We start from the raw sequence: 21,081 nt of genomic DNA on the forward strand, positions 1-21,081 counted from the left end.
AATCATGCCGCAGTGAACACAGGGGTTCATAAGTCTCTCTGAATTTTTTATTTCAAGTTCTTTGGATAAATACCCAGTGGTGGGATAGCTAGGTCGTATAATATTTCTATTTTTAAGTTTTCGAGAAATTGCCGTACTGTTTTCCATAGTGGCTGCACCAGTTTGCATTCCAACCAGCAGTGTATGAGGGTTCCCTTTTCTGCACATCCTCTCCAACATGTGTTATTTTTTGTCTTGGTGATTATAGCCATTCTAACAAGTGTAAGGTGATATCTTAGTGTAATTTTGATTTGCGTTTCCCTGATGATTAGTGATGTGGAACATCTTTTCATGTGCCTATTGGCCATCTGTATATATCCTTTGGAAAAATATTTGTTCATATTCTCTGCCCATTTTTTGATCAGGTTATTTGGTTTTTTCGTTGTTGAGCTGTGTGAGTTCTTTATATATTTTGAGGATTAACCCTGGATCAGATATATGATTTGCAAATATCTTGTCCCAGTTGGTGGGTTGTCTTTTCATTTGTTCCTGGTTTTCTTTGCGTTGCAGAAGCTCTTTAGTCTGATGAAGTACCACTTGTTTATTTTTTCTTTTGTTTCCCTTGTCCGAATAGACATGGTATTCAAAAAGATATTGCTAAGACCAATGTCAAAGAGTGTACTGCCTATATTTTCTTATAGGATTTTTATGGTTTCAGGTCTTACCTTCGAGTCTTTTGATCCATTTTGAGTTTATTTTTGTGTATGGTGAAAGGTAATCGTCTACTTTCATTATTTTGCATGTGGCTGTCCAGTTTTCCCAACACCATTTATTGAAGAGACTTTCCTTTCTCCATTGTAGGTTCTTAGCTCCTTTGTCAAAGATTAACCATCTGTAGATGTGTGGTTTTATTTGTGGGCTTTCAGTTCTGTTCCATTGATCTGTGTGTCTGTTTTTTGTACCAGTACCATGCTGTTTTGTTTACTGTAGCTTTGTAGTATATTTTAAGTCAGGGATTGTGATGCCTCCAGCTTTGTTTTTTCTCAGGATTGCTTTAGCTATTCGGGGTCTTTTATTGCCCTGTATGAGTTTTAGGATCCTTTGTTCTATTTCCATGAAGAATGTCACTGGGATTCTGATGGGGATTGTATTGAATCTGGTTGCTTTAGGTAGTATGGACATTTTCACTATATTTGTTCTCCCAATCCATGTATTTGGAGTATCTTTCCATTTCTTTATGTTGTCATCAATTTCGTTCAATAATGTCTTACAGTTTTCATTGTATAGATCTTTCACCTCCTTGGTTAAATTTATTCCTAGATATTTTATTCTTTTTGTTGTGATTGTAAATGAGATTGTATTCTTGAATTCTCTTTCTGTTAGTTCATTATTAGAGTATAGAAATGCAACTGATTTTTTTTAATTTTTTTTTTATTGAGTTATTGATAGATTACAATCTTGTGAAATTTCAGTTGTACATTAATGTTTGTCAGTCATGTTGTAGGTGCACCACTTCACCCTTTGTGCCCACCCCCCACCCCACCTTTCCCCTGGTATCCACTAAACTGTTCTTAGTCCATAATTTTAAATTCCTCATATGAGTGGAGTCATACACAGATTATCCTTCTCTCGCTGCCTTATTTCACTTAACATAATTCTTTCAAGCTCCATCCATGTTGTTGCAAATGGAATGATTTTGTTCTGTTTTGCAGCTGAGTGGTATTCCATTGTATATATGTACCACATCTTCTTTATCCATTCGTCTGTTGCTGGACACTTAGGTTGCTTCCACGTCTTGGCTATTGTAAACAGTGCTGCAATAAACATTGGGGTGCATAGGACTTTTGGGATTGCTGACTTCAAGGTCTTTGGATAAATACCCAGTAGTGGGATGGCTGGATCGTATGGTAGTTCTGTTTTTAATTTTTTGAGGAATCTCCATACTGTTTTCCATAGTGGCTGCACCAGTTTGCATTCCCACCAGCAGTGTATGAGGGTTCCTTTTTCTCCGCAACCTCTCCAACATTTGTTGCTATTAGTTTTAGATATTTTTGTCATTCTAACGGGTGTAAGGTGATATCTTAGTGTAGTTTTGATTTGCATTTCCCTGATGATCAGCGATGATGAGCATCTTTTCATGTGCCTATTGGCCATCAGTATATCTTCTTTGGAGAAATGTCTGTTCATGTCTCCAGCCCATTTTTTGATTGGGTTGTTTGATGTTTTGTTGTTGAGTTGCGAGAGTTCTTTGTATATTATTGATATTAAGCCTTTGTCAGATATATGACTTGCAAATATTTTTTCCCAGTTAGTGGGTTGTTTTTTTGTTTCAATCCTGTTTTCATTTGCCTTGAAGAAGCTCTTTAATCTGATGAAGTCCCATTTGTTTATTCTTTCTATTGTTTCCCTTCTCTGAGAAGGCATGGTGTCCGAAAAGATCCTTTTAATACTGATGTCAAAGAGTGTACTGCCTACGTTTTCTTCCAGAAGCCTTATGGTTTCAGGTCTCACCTTTAGGTCTTTGATCCATTTTGAGTTTATTTTGGTGAATGGTGAAAAAGAATGGTCAATTTTCATTCTTTTACATGTGGCTTTCCAGTTTTCCCAGCACCATTTGTTGAAAAGACTTTCTTTTCTCCATTGTATGCCCTCAGCTCCTTTGTCAAAGATAAGCTGTCCATAGATGTGTGGTTTTATTTCTGGGCTTTCAATTCTGTTCCATTGATCTGTGCACCTGTTTTTGTACCAGTACCATGCTGTTTTGATTACTGTAGCTTTGTAGTATGTTTTGAAGTCAGGGATTGTGATGCCTCCCGTTTTGTTCTTTTTTCTCAGGATTACTTTAGAAATTCGGGGTCTTTTGTTGCCCCATATGAATTTTAGGATTCTTTGTTCTAATTCTGTAAAGAATGTCATTGGGATTCTGATTGGGATGGCGTTGAATCTGTAGATTGCTTTAGGTAGAACGGACATTTTAACTATGTTTATTCTTCCAATCCATGTACATGGAATGTCTTTCTATCTCCTTATGTCGTCATCCAATTCTCTCAGAAAGGCCTTGTAATTTTCATTATATAGGTCCTTCACTTCCTTAGTTAAATTTACCCCAAGGTATTTTATTCTTTTTGTTTAGAAATGCAACTGATTTTTGTAAGTTGATTTTGTACCCTGCAACTTTGCTGTAGTTGTTAAATATTTCTAATAGTTTTCTGATGGATTCTTTAGGGTTTTCTATATATAAAATCATGTCATCTGCAAACAGCGAGAGTTTCACTTCTTATTGGCTTATTTGGATTCCTTTTATTTCTTTTTCTTGCCTAATTGCTCTGGCCAAAACCTCCAGTACTATGTTGAATAAGAGTGGCGAGAGTGGGCACACTTGTCTTGTTCCTGTTCTCAGAGGGATGGTTTTCTGTTTTCCCCCATTGAGTCTGATGTTGGCTGTAGGTTTGTCATATATGGCCTTTACTATGTTGAGGCACTTTCCTTCTATACCCGTTTTATTGAGAGTTTTTATCATAAATGGATTCTGTACCTTGCCAAATGCTTTCTCTGCATCTATTAAGGTGATCATGTGGTTTTTATTCCTCATTTTGTTAATGTGGTGTATCACATTGATTGATTTGCAGATGTCAAACCATCCCTGCATCCCTGGTATAAATCCCACTTGATCATGGTGTATGATCTTTTTAATATATTGCTGTATTCGGGTTGCCAATATTTTGTTGAGGAGTTTTGCATCTATGTTCATCAGCGATATTGACCTATAATTTTCCTTTTTTGTGTTGTCCTCATCTGTCTTTGGTATCAGGGTGATGTTGGCCTCATAGAATGTGTTAGGAAGTGTTCCATCTTCTTCAACTTTTTGGAGTAGTTGAGAAGGAGAGGTATTAAATCTTCTTTGAATGTTTGAGAGAATTCTCCAGAGAAGCCATCTGGTCCTGGAATTTTATTTTTGGGGAGTTTTTTGATTACTGTTTTGATCTCTCTACTTGTGATTGGTCTGTTCACATTCTCTATTTCTTCTTTTTTGTTTTTGAGGAAGATTAGCCCTGAGCTAACTTCTGCTGCCAATCTTCCTCTTTTTGCTGAGGAAGACTGGCCCTGAGCTCACATCCATGCCCATCTTCCTCTACTTTGTATGTGGGATGCCTACCACAGCATGGCTTGACAAGTGGTGCATAGGTCCGCACCCAGGATCTGAACCAGCAAACCCTGGGCCACTGAAGCAGAACGTGCGAACTTAACTGCTGCACCGCCAGGCTGACCCATCTCTATTTCTTCTTGATTCAGTTTGGGGAGGTCTAAGCATTTATCCATTTCTTCTAGATTGTCCAGTTTGTTGGCATATAGTTTTTCATACTATTCTCTTATAATCCTATGTATTTCTATGGTATCCGTTGTAATTTCCTCTCTTTCATTTCTAATTTTATTTATTTGAGACCTCTCTTTTTTTCTTAGTGAGTCTAGCTAAGGATTTGTCAATTTTGTTTATGTTCTCAAAGAACCAGCTCTTTGTTTCATTGATCCTTTCTACTGTTTTTTTTGTTTGTTTCTATTTCATTTATTTCTACTCTGATTTTTATTATTTCGCTCCTTCTGCTGACTTTGGGCTTTGTTTGTTCCTCTTCTTCTAATTCTGTTAGGTGTAGTTTAAGATTGCTTATTTGAGATTTTTTTGTTTGTTAAGGTGGGCCTGTATTGCTATGAATTTCCCTCTTAGGACCACATTTGCTGCATCCCATATGAGTTGGTTTGATGTATTTTCATTTTCATTTGTCTCCAGATATTTTTTGATTTCTCCTTTAATTTCTTCGATGATCCATTGGTTTTTCAGTCACATGTTGTTTAGTCTCCACATATTTGTCCCTTTCCCAGCTTTTTTTCTTGTAGTTTATTTCTAATTTCTTAGCATTATGGTCATAAAAGATGCTTGATATGATTTCAATCTTAAATTTATTGAGGCTTGCCTTTTTTCCCAGCATATAGTCTATCCTTGAGAATGTTTCATGTGCACTTGAGAAGAATGTGTGTTCTGCTGTGTTTGGATGGAGTGTTCTATATATATATCTATTAACCCCATCTGGTCTAGTTTTTCATTTAAATGCACTATTTCCTTGTTGACTTTCTGTCTGGATGATCTATCCATTGATAAGTCCTCAACTATTATTGTGTCGTTGTTAATATCTCCTTTTAAGTTTGTGAATAGTTTCTTTATGTACTTTGGTGCTCCTGTGTTGGGTGCGTATATATTTATAAGTGTTATGTCTTCTAGGTGGAGTGTCCCTTTTATCATTATATAATGCCCCTCTTTGTTTCTCATTACTTATTTTATCTTGAAGTCTGCTTTGTCTAATATAAGTATGGCAACACCTGCGTTCTTTTGTCTGCCATTAGCTTGGAGTATCGTCTTCCATCCCTTCACCCTAAGCCCATGTTTGTCTTTAGAGCTGAGATGTGTTTCCTGGAGGCAGCATATTGTTGGGTCTTGTTTTTCAATCCATCATGCTACTCTGTGTCTTTTGATTGGAGAATTCAGTCCATTTACATTTAGAGTGATTATCGATATATGAGGGCTTCATGCTGCCATTTTCTCACTCATTTTCTGGTTCTTCTGCATTTCTCTTGTTTCTCGTCCCATGTATTTGAGGCTACCTGTTCAGTTTGGTAGTTCTCTGTGATGGTTTTCTCAGTTTTCTGTGTATTTATCAGTTGTGTGTCTGTTCTGCTTATTTGTTTAGTGGTTACAATGAGGTTTGTATAAAAAATCATATAGATGAGATAGTCTATTTTCTGATAGCCTCTTATTTCCTGTTATTCTGATAGTCTGATAAACTAAGCTGATTCATCCTTTCTGTCTTCCCCTTCTAAGTTATTGTCACAAGTTACTCCATCTTGTGTTGTGAGTTTGGGTTCAAATGACGAGATATTTATTTTTGATCTTTTCCTTCCGTTTATCTTTAATGTTATAATTCAGTGTTTGCTAACCTGTTCTTATAGAGAGCTGCAATTTTCTGATTTTGTCTACCTATTTATCTCCTTGCTCAAGGCTTTATAACCCCTTTCTTTTTTTTCAGGTATGAGGGCCTTCTTGATCATTTCTTGTACGGGAGGGTCTTGTGGCTATGAACTCCCTTAGCCTTTGTTTATCTGGGGAAGTTTTTATTTGTCCATCATATCTGAAGAATATTTTCACTGGATAGATTATTCTTGGCTGAAAGATTTTGTCTTTTGGAATTTTGAATATACCATTCCACTCTCTCCTAGCCTCTAGGATTTCTGCTGAGAAATCTGCTGAAAGCCTCATAGGGGTTCCTTTGTAATTTATTTTCTTCTGCCTCCTGCCCTTAATATTTTTTCTTTGTCATTGACTTTTGCCAGCTTTACTACTATATCCCTTGGAGAAAGACTTTTTACATTGATATAATTGGGAGGTATATTAGCTTCTTTCCCTTATATTTCCAGCTCCTTCCCAGGTTTTGGACGTTCTCAGCTATTATTTCTTTGAACAAGCTCTCTGCTCCATTATTCTTCTCTTTTCCCTCTGGACTACCTGTAATCTTGATGTTATATTTCCTAATTGAGTCAGATATTTCTCAGAGAATTTCTGCATTTCCTTTTAGTCTTAGTTCTGTCTCCTCCTCCATCTGAATCATTTCTATATTTCTGTCCTCTAGACTGCTGATTCTTTTCTCCATAATATCAGCTCTGTTCAGGAAAACCAGACTTTTCTTTATCTCATCCATTGTGTTTTTCATCTGCAACATTTCTGATTGGTTTTTCTTTATAGTTTCAATATCTTCTTTGAAGAATTCCCTCTATTCATTAATTTTGTTCCTGATTTCATTGAACAGTCTATCTGTATTTCCTTGTAACTCATTGGGTTTTTTTTATGATAGGTATTTTGAATTCTCTGTCATTTAGATTATAAATTTCTGTGCCTTCAGGATTGATTTCTGGGTGCTTGTCATTTTCCTTCTGGCCTGGAGTATTAATATATTTCTTCATACTCTTCGATGGCATGGATTTATGCCTCTGCATAGTGATAGTATGTGGTCGCAGCTCCACCTGCCACCACTGGAGGCGGTTAAGAGCTGTGTATTCTGAGCCCACCATGATCCCTGCCTCATTTGCTCACAGCTGCTGCTTTTCTAACATATGCATGAGCACTCTAGCAGACTGGCTGAACTGGAGCACCAGGTGGGGGGAGGGGCAGTTTCTTTTGCCTGCGCGATCTCAGGTACGTTCTCTGTCTGCCCTCGTTATCTGATCTCCTGGTGTACTGGCTTGATGAATACATCCCTGCAATAGCTTAGCCATCTCTTTGTGGGGCTTTCCCATGGGTTGTGAGGGAACTTGAAGAGTGAAGGTGGTCCTGCAGAGAGCTACCCCTCCCCTCTCTCTTCTCAGAGCCACGCACAATTCTACACCCTGGGTTTCTGCTATTAGGGGAGGGAGAGAAGATCACCTTACCTTCTTCCTCCAGGGGGTTCAGCACCTCCACCTTCAGTCATATGGCTGCATGGGTCTCTCAGATGTCTTTTGTATTATGTGAATGCCCTCTGTTGGTTTATGAATGTCCTTTTCATTGTATCTTATGGGGGAGAGTCTAAGGGAAGAGCTCACTCCACCATGATGCTGATGTCACTCCCCCTAAGTTATTTTTTAAAGTAAGTTATTCCATGTCCATATAGGGAAATTTCACTTGATGTTTTTCCATGGAAATTTTTTTTTCTGGTACAAACTTTACTCAAGGCCATATAATAAGAAAGCCCACTAAAAAGCGAATTTAGGACCAGGTTTTAATGTACCTGAGACACTTTTTTGAGTGCTTATTTCATAAAAGATCTTAATCTTCTCATACTTTTCTTACAATGGCAGACTTAGCAGCCCCCACTTACTTTAACACCATCTGTGGAGGGCACTAATTCCTCTAGGCTGGCCACTACAGGATTTTATCAACAAGTTGATGTTTAGTCACTATAGTAATGGTACACAGCAGATGTGCATGGTATGTTAGTCTTATAATTAAATATTAAGTTAAATACTACTAGTAGAGTGGTCCAACAGATTAGACACTCTCTCTTTCTCATTCTAATTAGATGCTTTTTGTTTCTTTTTTTTTAATTGATCGCATGTCACCTTATTCATAGATGTCACATGTTCAAGGAGAGAAGGGTTAGTAGGAAGGAATCAGAAGGCTTGAGAACTTCCTTGGAAGAGTTTATTGTGTTTCCATTGTCTTAAGAAGAGTGGGGGGGGGGGAAAATAGAAATCTTTGGGGGCTGGAGACATTTGGGTGGTTATTGTGATATAAAGTGATGCCCAGGGAGGTGACTGAAAAATAAAAAGTAGAAAAATCAGCCAACTCTCCACTTACTGACACTGACTTCTTAGCTGAACAATACTTAAGGAAAAAAAAATAAAGTCAAGACAAAGAAGCAGGAAAAAGAGAAAAAGATACTGTCCATCCTAGCCTCATTATATATTTATTTTTATGGAGATATAGTTTATGTAAACTAAAATGCACAGATTTTATTCTTTTTTTAAAAACTGTTTTCTCCAACTTTAAGATATAATTGACATATAACATTGTGTAAGTTTAAGGTGTACAACCTGTTGATTTGATACATTTATATATTGCAAAATGATTACCACCATAGTGGGAGCTAGCACCTCTATCCTGTTACATAATTATTGTCTCTTTTTTTGTGGTGAGAACATTTAAGATCTAGTCTCTTAGCCACTTTCAAGTATACAATTCAGCATCACAGTTCTCTGTTTTGATGAATTTGTACACCCAGGTAGCTTCTATCTTAATTAAGACATGAAAATTTTCCATCATCCCAATAAATTTTAGTGCCTCTGTCTGCTCAATTCCTTCTACCACATATGCAGCCCCTACTCTGCTTTTTGCCACTACAATATTTCCTGCTCTAGGAATTCAAATAAATGGAATTATACAATATGTAGTCTTTTGTGTCTTTTTTTCTTTCACTCAACATAATGTTGTTGAAATGTATCCATGTTGTGCGTATCTTGTGTTTGTTCCTTTTTATGGCTGAAAAGTACTCCCTGTATGGGAATCATTACAAATCATTACAACACGTGACCTTTTGTGTCTAGCTTCCCTCACTGACAAGTTCTTTGTGGAGATGAAGAGCAGAAAGCATTAGCATTGATGCTTGTGGAAAGAACTTGGGATTCCAAAATGGGTTAGAGGCAGTATATGTTAGGGTCTTTGCAGCCACCAAAATGAACTGTTTTGTGGCCAACAAAGTGGTCTGCGGGGCATATGCTGAGTTGGAATGAAAGTATTAGATGATCTGTATAAAACTAGGGATGCAGGGTAGCCACCATTAGGGGATCTGGGAGGTGTATCCATATTTGTCTTTGAAGAGCTGGTCTTGACTCCTCCCTTAGCTAAATGTTCTTGTTGAGCTTCTTGTTCTTTTTGCTGAATATGCTTGTGTTTGGCTTTCTTCAGTTTTCCTCTGTGGTTCTTGAACAAAACCTGCACTACTGTTGTATGTATCTCCAGTTTTGAGGCCATTTCTTTCTGAAGGCTGGAGGTGGGATATGGGTTCTTACTGAACAGGAGCTGCAAATCTGATCATTGGTTCTCAGTGAACATGGTTTGTTTCCTTTGTGGATATTTCTGGTGCTTTCTTTTAGGAAGGTCTCCTGGGGCTGACATCCTGTAACCTAGGTATGTTCCTATGCTCTGGTCCAGTAACCAATGCTTGCTTTTCTATGGCCACTACAAAGTCAAAATGTAGACGTTTGTACACATAAATACAAAATAAAGATATTTCTACATTAAAAGATTTTCTTTTTCCATTAATGGAAATTTTATTCAAGCTCTCACATAACACTGTTTATATTTTAGTTCAGTAAATATTTGTTTACTTGATTAGAGTCCAAAATTTAAGACTGACCTTAATCAGCCCTTATATTCTATTTAGCCTTGCTTTTCTGGTGGATAAAATCCTCAATGTGGGTACATAATCTCTTTCATAAGACTTCATACATCTAAAACCTCAATTAAATATTAGTCTACAAATTTTTCATTTTGCATGGTACTTTAGGAGAAAGAAGCAAATCATAAGAGAAATAAAGTTGATGAGCACATTTCTTGAATGTTTTAGAAGTGGTCAGAACACTAGATGTCAATCCTGTATTTGTCATTTATTGACTGTGTGGCCTTGAACAGGTCATTTAAACACTTTGATTCACAGTTTCCATGCCTCTAAAGTTAGTTTTGTGTGGATAAAATTTAAATAATAAGATCAAACTGCTTAATAAACTAAAAGTACAACATAAATGTAAGATATTTGCATAAATTAGTTCATTCCAGCATCTATAATCCCATGAAAATAGAGTTAATATCCAGAGCAATGCTTGGAAACAAGATTCCCCAGTGAAAATTATTATGGTTAGTGTATTCTAATTACACAGTAAAATGTATTAATTATGTACTTTAGAAATATTTTCAAGAATAACCATCTAAAGATAAGATTTCTGGTGACTATTTTATTTACTAGATCATCCTATTAATCTGAACGAATAATTCCCTAAGTATTTCCATTTCTGAGAGTTCAAATGCCCAGTGAACATTTATATGGAAAGCTTTTTGTATAGTGTACAACTATTGTACATCCACAGCAAGATTTTACTGAACTTACAAAATAGCATAAAAGAAAAATGTTTGAGTATTAAGTATTTGTTTTAGAAAGCAAGTGAAAAATCTCTTTAGTATGGCCTCTTAAAATATTGAAACATTCTTTCAAAATGTAAGCGTGAATAATAGTGATAGTTATGTGATTCTCTTTGACAAATCAGGACCATTTTAAACAAGTCATCTTCTGGTTTATTTATTTGAGCATGTGTGTCGTGTGCTTTATTTATCAATTGTATTAATCCTCGTTTCCTTTGTTAAAAACAATGTAAATTTTTTCAGATTTCTTTTTATCCTCTATTAGTACTATTAAGTAGAAAGGAGTGCATGCATATTGAGTTGTAAAATTTCAGAATAAGGTAGAGTTTGGGTAATGTTTAGTTTCATTTTTTGAATTTTAGTGTGTTTGAAGAAACTGACACAGACTTACAAGAGCTTCAGGCCTCTATGGAGCAGTTACTTAGGGAACAACCTGGGGAAGAAGACAGCGAGGAGGAGGAATCAGTCTTAAAGAACAGTGACATAGAGCAGACTGCAAATGGGACAGAGCTGGCGGATGAGGATGACAATCCCAGCAGTGAAAGTGCCCTAAATGAAGAATGGCACTCGGGTGCGTGATCATGATTCTGGGCCATTTCCTTTTTCAGTGTGTACAAATATTTCAAGTAGATTATATTTTTCTGATATCTGATATGAACTATTTCCAACTGTAAATAAAACTGAAGCATGATTCTGTTCTCTGACTTTTATCCATTTTTTTTCTTGTCACACAAATGTGTATACACAGTTCCATTTCTTTCCCATTAAATTATGGAAATGCTTTATTGAAGCATTTTTATTCTTTAATCCTCCATTTCTTGACTTATTTCTCTAGTAGTAAAGATAATAACTTAGTTTCTTAGCAGTTTATCTTTTACAAAGAGCTTCCACATACGGTGATTAACCAGCAGGGTTAATAGTAAAAGCAGTTTTTAAGATCTTGACACTCATTTTTTGTTGTTGTTTAGAAACTATTTTTTGTTGATAGCATTACCCCTAAGGTGCATTGAAAATTTGTATGTTTCAATAACTGTACTTATTTGGGAAGAAGAACTAATGTGAAAAGGAATGATTCTTCAGTAATTTTGTCTTTTACTAGAATTTTTCAAAGTATCTTTGGCATATACATGACATAAAACATATAGAGCATTTATAATACTTATTAGGTGCTTTCCTGAAGTTTTATGATGTGTATCTTAGGTCATCTGCCTTCTGCATGCCTTTTTTTCATGTTTTGGCCCATGTTTAATATCAGCTTTTAAAAATAATAGGCTTAGTTGCCTGAATGCAGAACATATGAGTATGCTTTTTCTATTTCTTACTAAATTAGAAGACATCTCTAGGAGTGTTTTTATCCTAGCCTGATTTACTGTTTAAGGCTATAAAAAAAAGATTTCCAAAGTAACAATTTTTTAAGACAGATTTATATGTACATTTCTTACTTACATAAATGACAAATATTATAATGTCAGAAACTGTATCTAAGTACAAGTAGTCTATTTCAGTAACATCATTCACTTGTCATTGAATTTTAGTCTATTAGGGTAAGAATTATTCAGTCTTTGTAATCGTAAAACATCTTCTTGTTATTTGTGTTTTTTAGATAACAGCGATGGTGAGGTAACTAGTGAATGTGAATATGACAGTGTCTTTAACCATTTAGAGGAACTGAGACTTCACCTGGAGCAGGAAATAGGCTTTGAAAAGTTCTTTGAGGTTTATGAGAAAATAAAAGTAAGTAAAATATCAGTTAAAACTTAGTTTTGAAATATGCTCTGTTTTAATGACTAGTGAAATGTCAGTGATCTTTATTGGCCAATAGATTTATTACAAATAATAAATGACGTCTCCAATTAAAGAAAGTTGGTATTCAAATATTAATTTATATTTGGGAATTTAATATAGGCTATTCATGAAGATGAAGATGAAAATATTGAGATTAGTTCAACAGTAGTTCAGAATATTTTGGGAAATGAACATCAACATCTTTATGCCAAGATTCTTCATCTAGTCATGGCAGATGGAGCCTATCAAGAAGGTAAGATTTCCTCAGGTCTTTATATTTTAAATAGATGTGCAAAAAACGAAATGACAAATATTAATTGATGAGCTTATATCACATGCATTTTGGTGAAGTCTATATTGAAACCGTATCTAGTACTTTGAAGCAATTATAAAATTAACTGTGTCAGGTACTTTTACTGATTCTGGCATATACTTTTGTTGACTTCAGTTCTGTAAGTCAATATTTTTATTTAATTTATAAGTAACATTTGAATGAGACTTTTTTAAAAGCCTCCTTATTGGACAACTGTAGAAATTAGATGTAGTATTAAACTTTTAGACACATAGGCTTCAGCAATATGTGCAATTTCTCCTAAATAATACCAAATGTAATCTCTTCCATTCAGAGTTAGTGGAGTTCATCTATAGTGTTTTGAATGGGAACCATTTTTGTATTTGGAAAACACTTACATAATCACTCAAATATAATAGGACTTTGTTAAAAGTTATTAAAGTTAAAAATGGTTTTTCCCCTTAAATTTAGTCAAGAACACTAAATATGGAACCAAGAGACCAGGTTATAGTCCTGACTCTGCAACAAGCTAGTAATGTGACATTAGTGATTTATTTTGTCTTAAGTTTCAGTTTCCTTTGCTATAAAACAAAGAAATGCTCTCCAGTCTAATGGACTGTGGTTAGTTTTCAAAGTATTTGTTGAGTGCTTCTTGTATGCCTAGCACTTCATTACTGTGGACATTAAAAGACATAGTCTTTCCTTACATGTTGTTTATAATTTTCTTGGGTGATGAAACGTAAATAGAAGAAAGAAAGTATAAAACTATGTATAGAAATGCTCATTCTAAAATACTTTTCAGTGTAGTAGGAGTTAGAGAAAGGGAGATTGGACTGTAAAAAATGGAAATAAATGTAGGGGGTATAACTTAGGGGAAAATAGAATGAACCAATAATTAATGTGTATTAGGATTAAATTTACCATATTGGAAGCTTATTGTTGAGAATTAGTCTTTGTGATTAGATACTGTGAACTGTTTAAAACACATAGGGGAAATCAGTGAAGATTTTTTAACTGAAAGGACTGACATAGTGAAACAGGTGTTTTATAAAGTTCAACCCAGCAGCATGTTCGGGATACCTAGGAGAGTACTGATATTGGAAATAAGAAGGTCTGTTTCTAAACTGTAGATGCGTTTGGGCATGAGATCATGAATACCTGGATTTAGTGTTCATAGGAATAGTGTTAATAGTCAATTCAGGTATTTCAGAGCCAGGGTTCTTATGAAAATATTTTATATTTTTACTTATGAAAAATTAAGTTTGTTAAATAAAATTCAAGAATGTTTTTTATTTTTGGAACAATTTTGCGATTATGTAGGCTTACCTTCACCATAAAGCTCAGCAAAAATGCTTCTTTGAATTGCTTTAATGGAAGTAAAAATCTTGTAAAAACTAATAGTTATTGTTAAATCAAAACTAGAAAGTCTTCAGGTACAGTAGGTACTCTTATAGCTTCAGATACCACTGCATTTTCATTCCTATTCTTCTTAAATTAACAGAATAACTGTCAGGAAAATGTTAGGGCCATTAGCAATGTGTAATGTATTGAATATAAACCACTCCTTCATAAGCCAGTAATTAGTGCTGCATTTATTCTTCATTATGGTTTTCTTTAGCCCCCTTAGTAGTTAAGATTATCACAGATAAAAAGGTAAAAACAGAATAATGTTTCATATTTATGGTGGTTGCTATGAAATCTATCAATAGAAACTTAAGGGAGCTCTTTTCTATTAAAAAATTGTTAAAAGACTATAACACCAATTTGGAGAAAACTGTAAGAATTTACGTATCCAAATAAACACTAGCTTCTTCAAAGTAGAGATACAGACTTACTCTAATGAAGATGTTCCATTACACAAAATATCTTGAAACTTCTCTTTTGGAATTTCCCTGAAACTTATATACTAGGTTCTTTTGAATGTCCTTCTTGATACAAGTTTCTATTTTGGGAGCATTTAATTTTTTTGGAAAAGGCTTAAAGTTACTTGAAACTACGTTTAGTGACTGAAGTGGGTAATCAACATAAATAATAAGTGGTCTTTTTGTTTTGAGTATTTCACCATGAAGTAATGAGCCTAATTTTTAAAATGAATTTGTAAACTGATTCTAGACATTTTGAACAATAATTGATTTCTAGAATATTTGTGACAAAATTACTCCTATTACTTTAAAGGTAGGATTTGTAGACTAAAATTGAGATTTTAAATGTTGATGCTTGATTTTGGCAATATAAATTTTTAAAAGATTTATTTATATTCCATCTTGTTCCAAAAAAGTTTAAGATTGCATCTAAAAATATATACAGTATAAGACAAAATTGTCAAAAACAATGTTTGGGAAAGTCAACATATCAGGCAAGTGAGCTCAAGCAAGATACTATTAAGCCAAGATTGAAGTAAGAATACAAAGTTCGTGTCCAATAGGTCTCTATGTTTTGTGAAAATAGTTCACAAATTTGGTGCTAATCTTTCTAGCAACGAAGGAAACCTAATTAATTACATGAGTCACAGTGTTCCTGAGACAAAACATGTCAGTTACTCAAGGACAGCTGTTTTCGGTATTGAAACAAAAGAAGAATTTTCCCATGATTCTTAAAAAGAAGGGACTATGGTACAGTGTTCTTCAAATTTGAATACACAAGTGGATTCTTTAAAGGGGAAAGTTTTTTTCAGACTCCAAGAATCTAAGTCCATAGACTCCATGAAAAACTCAAGTCTTAGTCTTTGAAAATGACCATCAGTTGTGAAGTATTACTGTAAAACATAGTTTTTTCCCCTAAATATTAAAAGACTATTTTTATCATCAAAATGAAAATATAAAATTTAAACATTATCTGGAACTTGCGGATACTTGATTTCATTGAGGTCTTGGACCCCATTTTATAAAACAGTACAATAATGGACTGATAGTTATCCTCAGTAATTTTTACAATATTTTGGTTTCATGGGTCTCTTTCTCATAGTATGGCATAGTATAAGTTAGTGTCATGAGGCCAGAAAATTATTCCATTTAAGTCAATCTGTGGAGAGTATCAAACTAGTTCTGTTCATATTCAGACTGTTCATACTTCAGGCAGTTCTCCAGAAGGATTGTTTCAATACAGCTTTTTATAAGTCATCAAGAACAGTGTGCTTGGGGTTCAGCTTTGCTTGACAAGTATCTGGAGAAGTTTTATGTTGTATTGCCCCTTAAGTGGAGAACCTATAACAGTCAACTGAGCCACAAGGTAGAATTGACACCCTCTTTTGACAGCTGAGCAGCTTCAAAAGGATACGTGCCTACACAGAAGACCATTTTCCCTCCAAAGCACCAAGAATCGGGCTAAGCTAATACATGCCTCAAGAAGCGATACCAGATTTTCTCTGCCACACATGAGAAAGAGATGAGGACCTTCAGGTTCTGTCTCAGCAAGCCTAGCAGCAACTCCTTTAGCCTAAAAAAAAATGTAAAGCAATTAAAGAAGATGCCTACCGTGGCAACCTTTCTTAAAACATTTCATTAAAGCCCATTCCAACTTATTAATATATCAACTCAGTAAACTGGTTGTAACACATATATAGAATTATCTGAATAAATTAACATGCTGTTTTGTATTGTTAATCATAAATCAGCTAAATATTAGACATGGTTTTGGAATAACTATTTAGAGCCCTTCTTATTGGAAATACTTAGATCTACCTGTCCTATAGACATTGTCTTTTAGGCCACATCTAAGAGATGATAAAACCATGTCATCTGCATATGGTGCTTACACAATTTTATTTTCTGTGTTGGGGAAGGGGGAGGGTAATAAAGGGAAGGGATAGGTAAATTATATCTAGCTTACCCAAAAGTGGTATCAGAGTCATCAAGGTACAAGTTAAAAAGATTGTCTAAAACACTTTCCTGTTTTATTTCACTGGGAATTATCTGAGACCTCAAAAGATGGCCTCAACTATTCAACTCCCCCACACTGTTACACTGCAGGTTTTGTGAGCATCTACAACTATAGCTGTTGATAGAATTAATACTCCTTAGTCCATAACTAGGTACTATCCAGAGGCAGAAGTCATCCAGAGTGCAGACTACTTTATGTTATTCCTAAAAAATTTCTCCACAAGGAGAGGAGTATAACTACTGCCAGTGGTAGATGGGCAGGGGCCACCAAGTCCTCATGGAGAACATTGATTTCAGCAGTCCAAGCTTGTAGATTCTTAAGAAGGAAACACATACCTTCCTTCCACATTCATTTTAGGTAGAATTTTGTGCTGTATTTATGTAATGAAATTCTATACAGCAGTCAAAACACATGAACTAAATTTCCATCTATCAATATGGATAAGCCCCACAAATATGATGAGTTGAATAAGTAGTACATGGCACCATTTATATAATATTTAAAAGCAATTTTGTTTAGGTGTGCATATATATAATAGAAGTAAAACACCATGAAAGGGAAGGATACTCATCCATTTCAGGATACTGATAATGCTTCTGGGGAGGAAGAGAAGGCAGTAAGATTGGAAAAGAGGGGCCAGCCACTGGTGGCCTAGTGGTTCAACTCAGCATGCTCTGCTTCGGCAGCCTGGGTTCAGTTCCTGGATACAGACCTACACCACTCGTCAGTGACCATTCTGTGGCGGCAGTGCACACACAAAATAGAGGAAGATGGGCAACAGATGTTAACTCAGGGCAAATCGTCCTCAGCAAAAAATAAGATTGGAAAAGGGTACTCTCTATCTATAATATGTTTTTCCTTAATCAGTAGTCTAAACCAATATGGTCATAAGTTAACTTTTATTAATTCTAAGTATTTGGTACATGTGTGTTTATTAGTTTACTCTCTGTACTTTCCTATTTGAAACATTTTGTAATTGTAAAAAATAAGTAAATTATAGTACAGAGTGATGTGTAACATTGGGAACAATAAAATGTGTGTTACATAAAGTAATAATTCAGCTATATTGGAAGAAATAAAGGTGTCAGGGTAATTCTTCCTAGAGGGGAGGACAGCAAAGTTGGATTTTGAAAGATGAATAGGAATTTGTCCCCCAATCAGTACATGCACTTATACATAGAGGGATGCAAAATGTATCAGGGGAACTATAAGTAATTCAGTGTTACTAAAGCATCAATTATAGAGACAGTTGGGGAAGGTGGGCAATGAAAGCAGATAAAGCTGGAAATATTTAAAGGCCACATCATGAAGGGCTTTGCAGTCCATATAAGGAGCATAGGTTCTGTCCTGAGGCAGAGGGGACCTGGGGGGTGGGGGGGGGGGGGTGGTTTGAGCAGTGCAGTGATTTGAGATGACACTTGGATTTTAGTGAAAAGTCACTGTTCTAGAGTGTGGAAGGCAGTGATTGTCATGTAAGATCAAATTAAGCAGTCTGTTTAATTCATTCAACAGTGTTTTTTTAGAGTAAAGAAAAATTGGAAATAACCAAAATGTATGTAAATAGGAATGGTTAATTTAATTATGCCATGTCCATAAAATAAAATATCATGCAGCCATTCAAGTTGACATGCAATATATCCCTGATTTATTCTTTTTCAACATTTTATTGTAAAATTTTCATCATATGGAAAAGTTTAAAGAACTTTACAGTTATCACCCATATACTCACCACCTAAATTCTGCCATTAACATTTTATAATCTTGCTTTATCGCTTATTTATACATCTTTCCATCCATTATGTGTCCTAAAGGGAAAAACTCATGTCTCAAAACTGCATTTTGTTGTAATTTTTAAAAAGATATTTGTATATGCATAAGAAAGCAATCTGGGAAGATTTATATGAAATTATTAACATTGGTTGATTTTGGCTTATAGGTGATTTTTGCTTCTCACTTTATCCTCATTGTATTATCTGAATACTTTTATACTGAGTATGTGATATTATAATAAAAACTACATTTAAAACTACATAAAAGCTCTTTTCCTTTAACATGAAAAAGAATGAGTTTTTTACTAAGATATATACAGCTTGATTTGTAATGAAGTGAATTAAATTTTTTTCTTTTTTCTACAGATAATGATGAATAATCCTCAGAACATTATTTAATCCTCAACTGTATGAAGGCATTTAAATTTGTCTCATCAGAATAACAAGCTTCCGTGGGAAATGTAGCAATTTTTTATAAATGAAATATCAGATTTAAGATGGGCATGCAGATTGCATGAAAAATATGGAGAAACATGCCATTTTTCAATTAAGATTCTAGTATTTTATCTATTTATTTTGTTCATTGAGTTCTATAGTTACCTCCTACAGAATATATACTTTATTAAATCATCCAGCCAAAGCATAAGCGACATCGGTCCAGAACCGGACTTAATGGTTTTGAAGAGTTACCATGCGGTAAGGGAACTTTCACTTTCAGCAGGTGTCTTTAGGTTAAAAGAATTACCTATGTTGTGAAAGACCTGCCTATGGGTTTTCATTTAAGTATTTAAACGTGCCCCTTTTTTCTGTCTACTTATTTTAATGACCAGCAATTCTGTATTAAATAACCTTGTCAAGGGCTCTATTTAAATCTTTAGGTTTGGAAGATGGAAGTTTTAGCCTTAAAGTTCATATTCACGATCCGTTTTCAACCAGTGTGTCTCTTGAACTAGCTCAGTGGAAACAGGCTGTAGAAACAGTCTTAAAAATCATTGAAAAATTTGATTATGAAAGAATAGAAAAATTATATTTCCTGATATTTAAAAAGTTGGTTAATTACTTCTGCTTCTCTTTAAAGAACAGAACCAGGAATATTATATCTAAAAGTTAGTCTGAATTTTAACATTGACCTAGCGTATAGCATAAAGTTGCCCTTTTTGTTTCTGACTTTCTCTCATGTATGTACTTCAAGGGCAATATGAGATTAAAAAGGAGAAAAGAATCATTTGTACTTGGACACTGTGACAGTTTTGGTAACTAGCATTCCAAAGGGGGGAAATGTTTTCCTCTTTTATTTCCATTAGGAGAGGATTTAGTTAGGTCATTAAGACGATGGTTACACAGCTTCACTTGCAATATGCCAGGTATTACATGGTTTCATTAGCGAGGTCAAAGGTCCAGATGCTTTTGGTAATAAAAGCAGGATTTTTGAAACTCTGAGTACAAAGCAGCCTGATTGGCATAATCTGTAATTTGAACAATAAAATCTTTTCTTGCAGCACTATCTGTACTATGCTGAATTTATTATGTATATTATTTCTAACATCCAAAACTAAATACTTGATTTTTATATGTTTGTTTATTTTATGATATTACTTACTATTAAATTCGTATTATCTACCTGAGGTGCACTATTGGTTTTCTTTTATTTATTAGCACTATTATCAATAGAACGCTATTATACAGAGCTGGGAATACTTTCATTTGGTTGTTTTACCTGATGATTTCCTTCTCTTTTTTAAATGGAAGAATATTTGAATTCGGCACTTTAATTCTCTCTACAATCCTGAAAGATGAGAGTGATTTGGGGGGAGGGGGTTATTTGCTAATTCTTCACATATTACAACTATTAGAAAACCAATTAAGGGTATAACATGGTAGAAAAGGTCATTTAGGCATATTTCAAAAGATGTCATATATACAAGAATAGAGCTGACAAACAGAATTTTTGCTATCTCCAGTCAATCGGTATGAGTGGATCTGGAGTGTTATTATGGAAAGGTTGTCTGTGCCAGTGGGGCAGACGACTGTTACTGTTCAATAAAGTCTGTTACAGATGTTGGACTATTGTTCAGTAAAGTCTCTTATAGGAGTTGGAGGTGAAGTGTGGAAGCATCTATAGATTCATAGAATGTTGTAGCTGAAAAGGGCTAATTTAGTATTATGAGGATAGCTAATCACGATAATCTGGTATTCTCTCCATTTAACAGGCAAGGACATTGAGTTGGTACATGAATGAAGTCACTTGTGTAAATGGCCAGGGTCAGACCAGTTCCAAGTCTTACACTGTGCTGTTAGTTGCACATTCTTTTAAAGTTTATCTCCTATAGAGTGTGAAAAAAATAGATTTAATGGGAAAAATACATTTAGCATTAATGCATTAAGAATTCTACAGAGATTTCCTGTCTCTGGAAATAGTATATTATTCTAATTAACCTCTCTGCTGAAAACAACTTTTAAATGCTAAGTAAAGTTGGGTTTTTCCCCATAATTTAGTACGTACTCTACCCTTTATCACTTTATTGATGATGGATCTTTCAAAATTGCAAGCACGTGTATGTATGTGTGTGTTTAGTACAGTTGTGCTGCACAACGATGTTTCAGTCACTGTTCAGCATGTACAGTACACATACAGGACAGTGGTTTCATAAGAGTAGTAC

The 21,081-nt window shown here is 34.8% G+C and overlaps 1 protein-coding gene and 1 pseudogene across 33 annotated transcripts in view; one reads left to right on the forward strand and one right to left on the reverse strand.

The window, feature by feature from the left end:
• The window catches only part of NEK1 (NIMA related kinase 1), a 220,222-nt gene extending 200,181 nt beyond the window's left edge, over positions 1 to 20,041 (forward strand). For all 33 annotated transcript variants that reach the window (XM_070611442.1, XM_070611468.1, XM_070611449.1 and 30 more), the window contains 4 exons: positions 11,059 to 11,267; positions 12,300 to 12,430; positions 12,602 to 12,734; positions 18,788 to 20,041. In XM_070611442.1, the coding sequence (XP_070467543.1) occupies positions 11,059 to 11,267; positions 12,300 to 12,430; positions 12,602 to 12,734; positions 18,788 to 18,801 (487 nt within the window). In that variant the 3' untranslated portion in view covers positions 18,802 to 20,041. The remainder of the gene's footprint in view (positions 1 to 11,058; positions 11,268 to 12,299; positions 12,431 to 12,601; positions 12,735 to 18,787) is intronic.
• Positions 9,112 to 9,676, reverse strand: LOC103550087 (divergent paired-related homeobox-like; annotated as a pseudogene).
• Positions 20,042 to 21,081: the final 1,040 nt, after the last annotated feature.

The sequence above is a fragment of the Equus przewalskii genome, chromosome 2, assembly GCF_037783145.1.
Source record: "Equus przewalskii isolate Varuska chromosome 2, EquPr2, whole genome shotgun sequence".
NCBI lineage: Eukaryota > Metazoa > Chordata > Mammalia > Perissodactyla > Equidae > Equus > Equus przewalskii.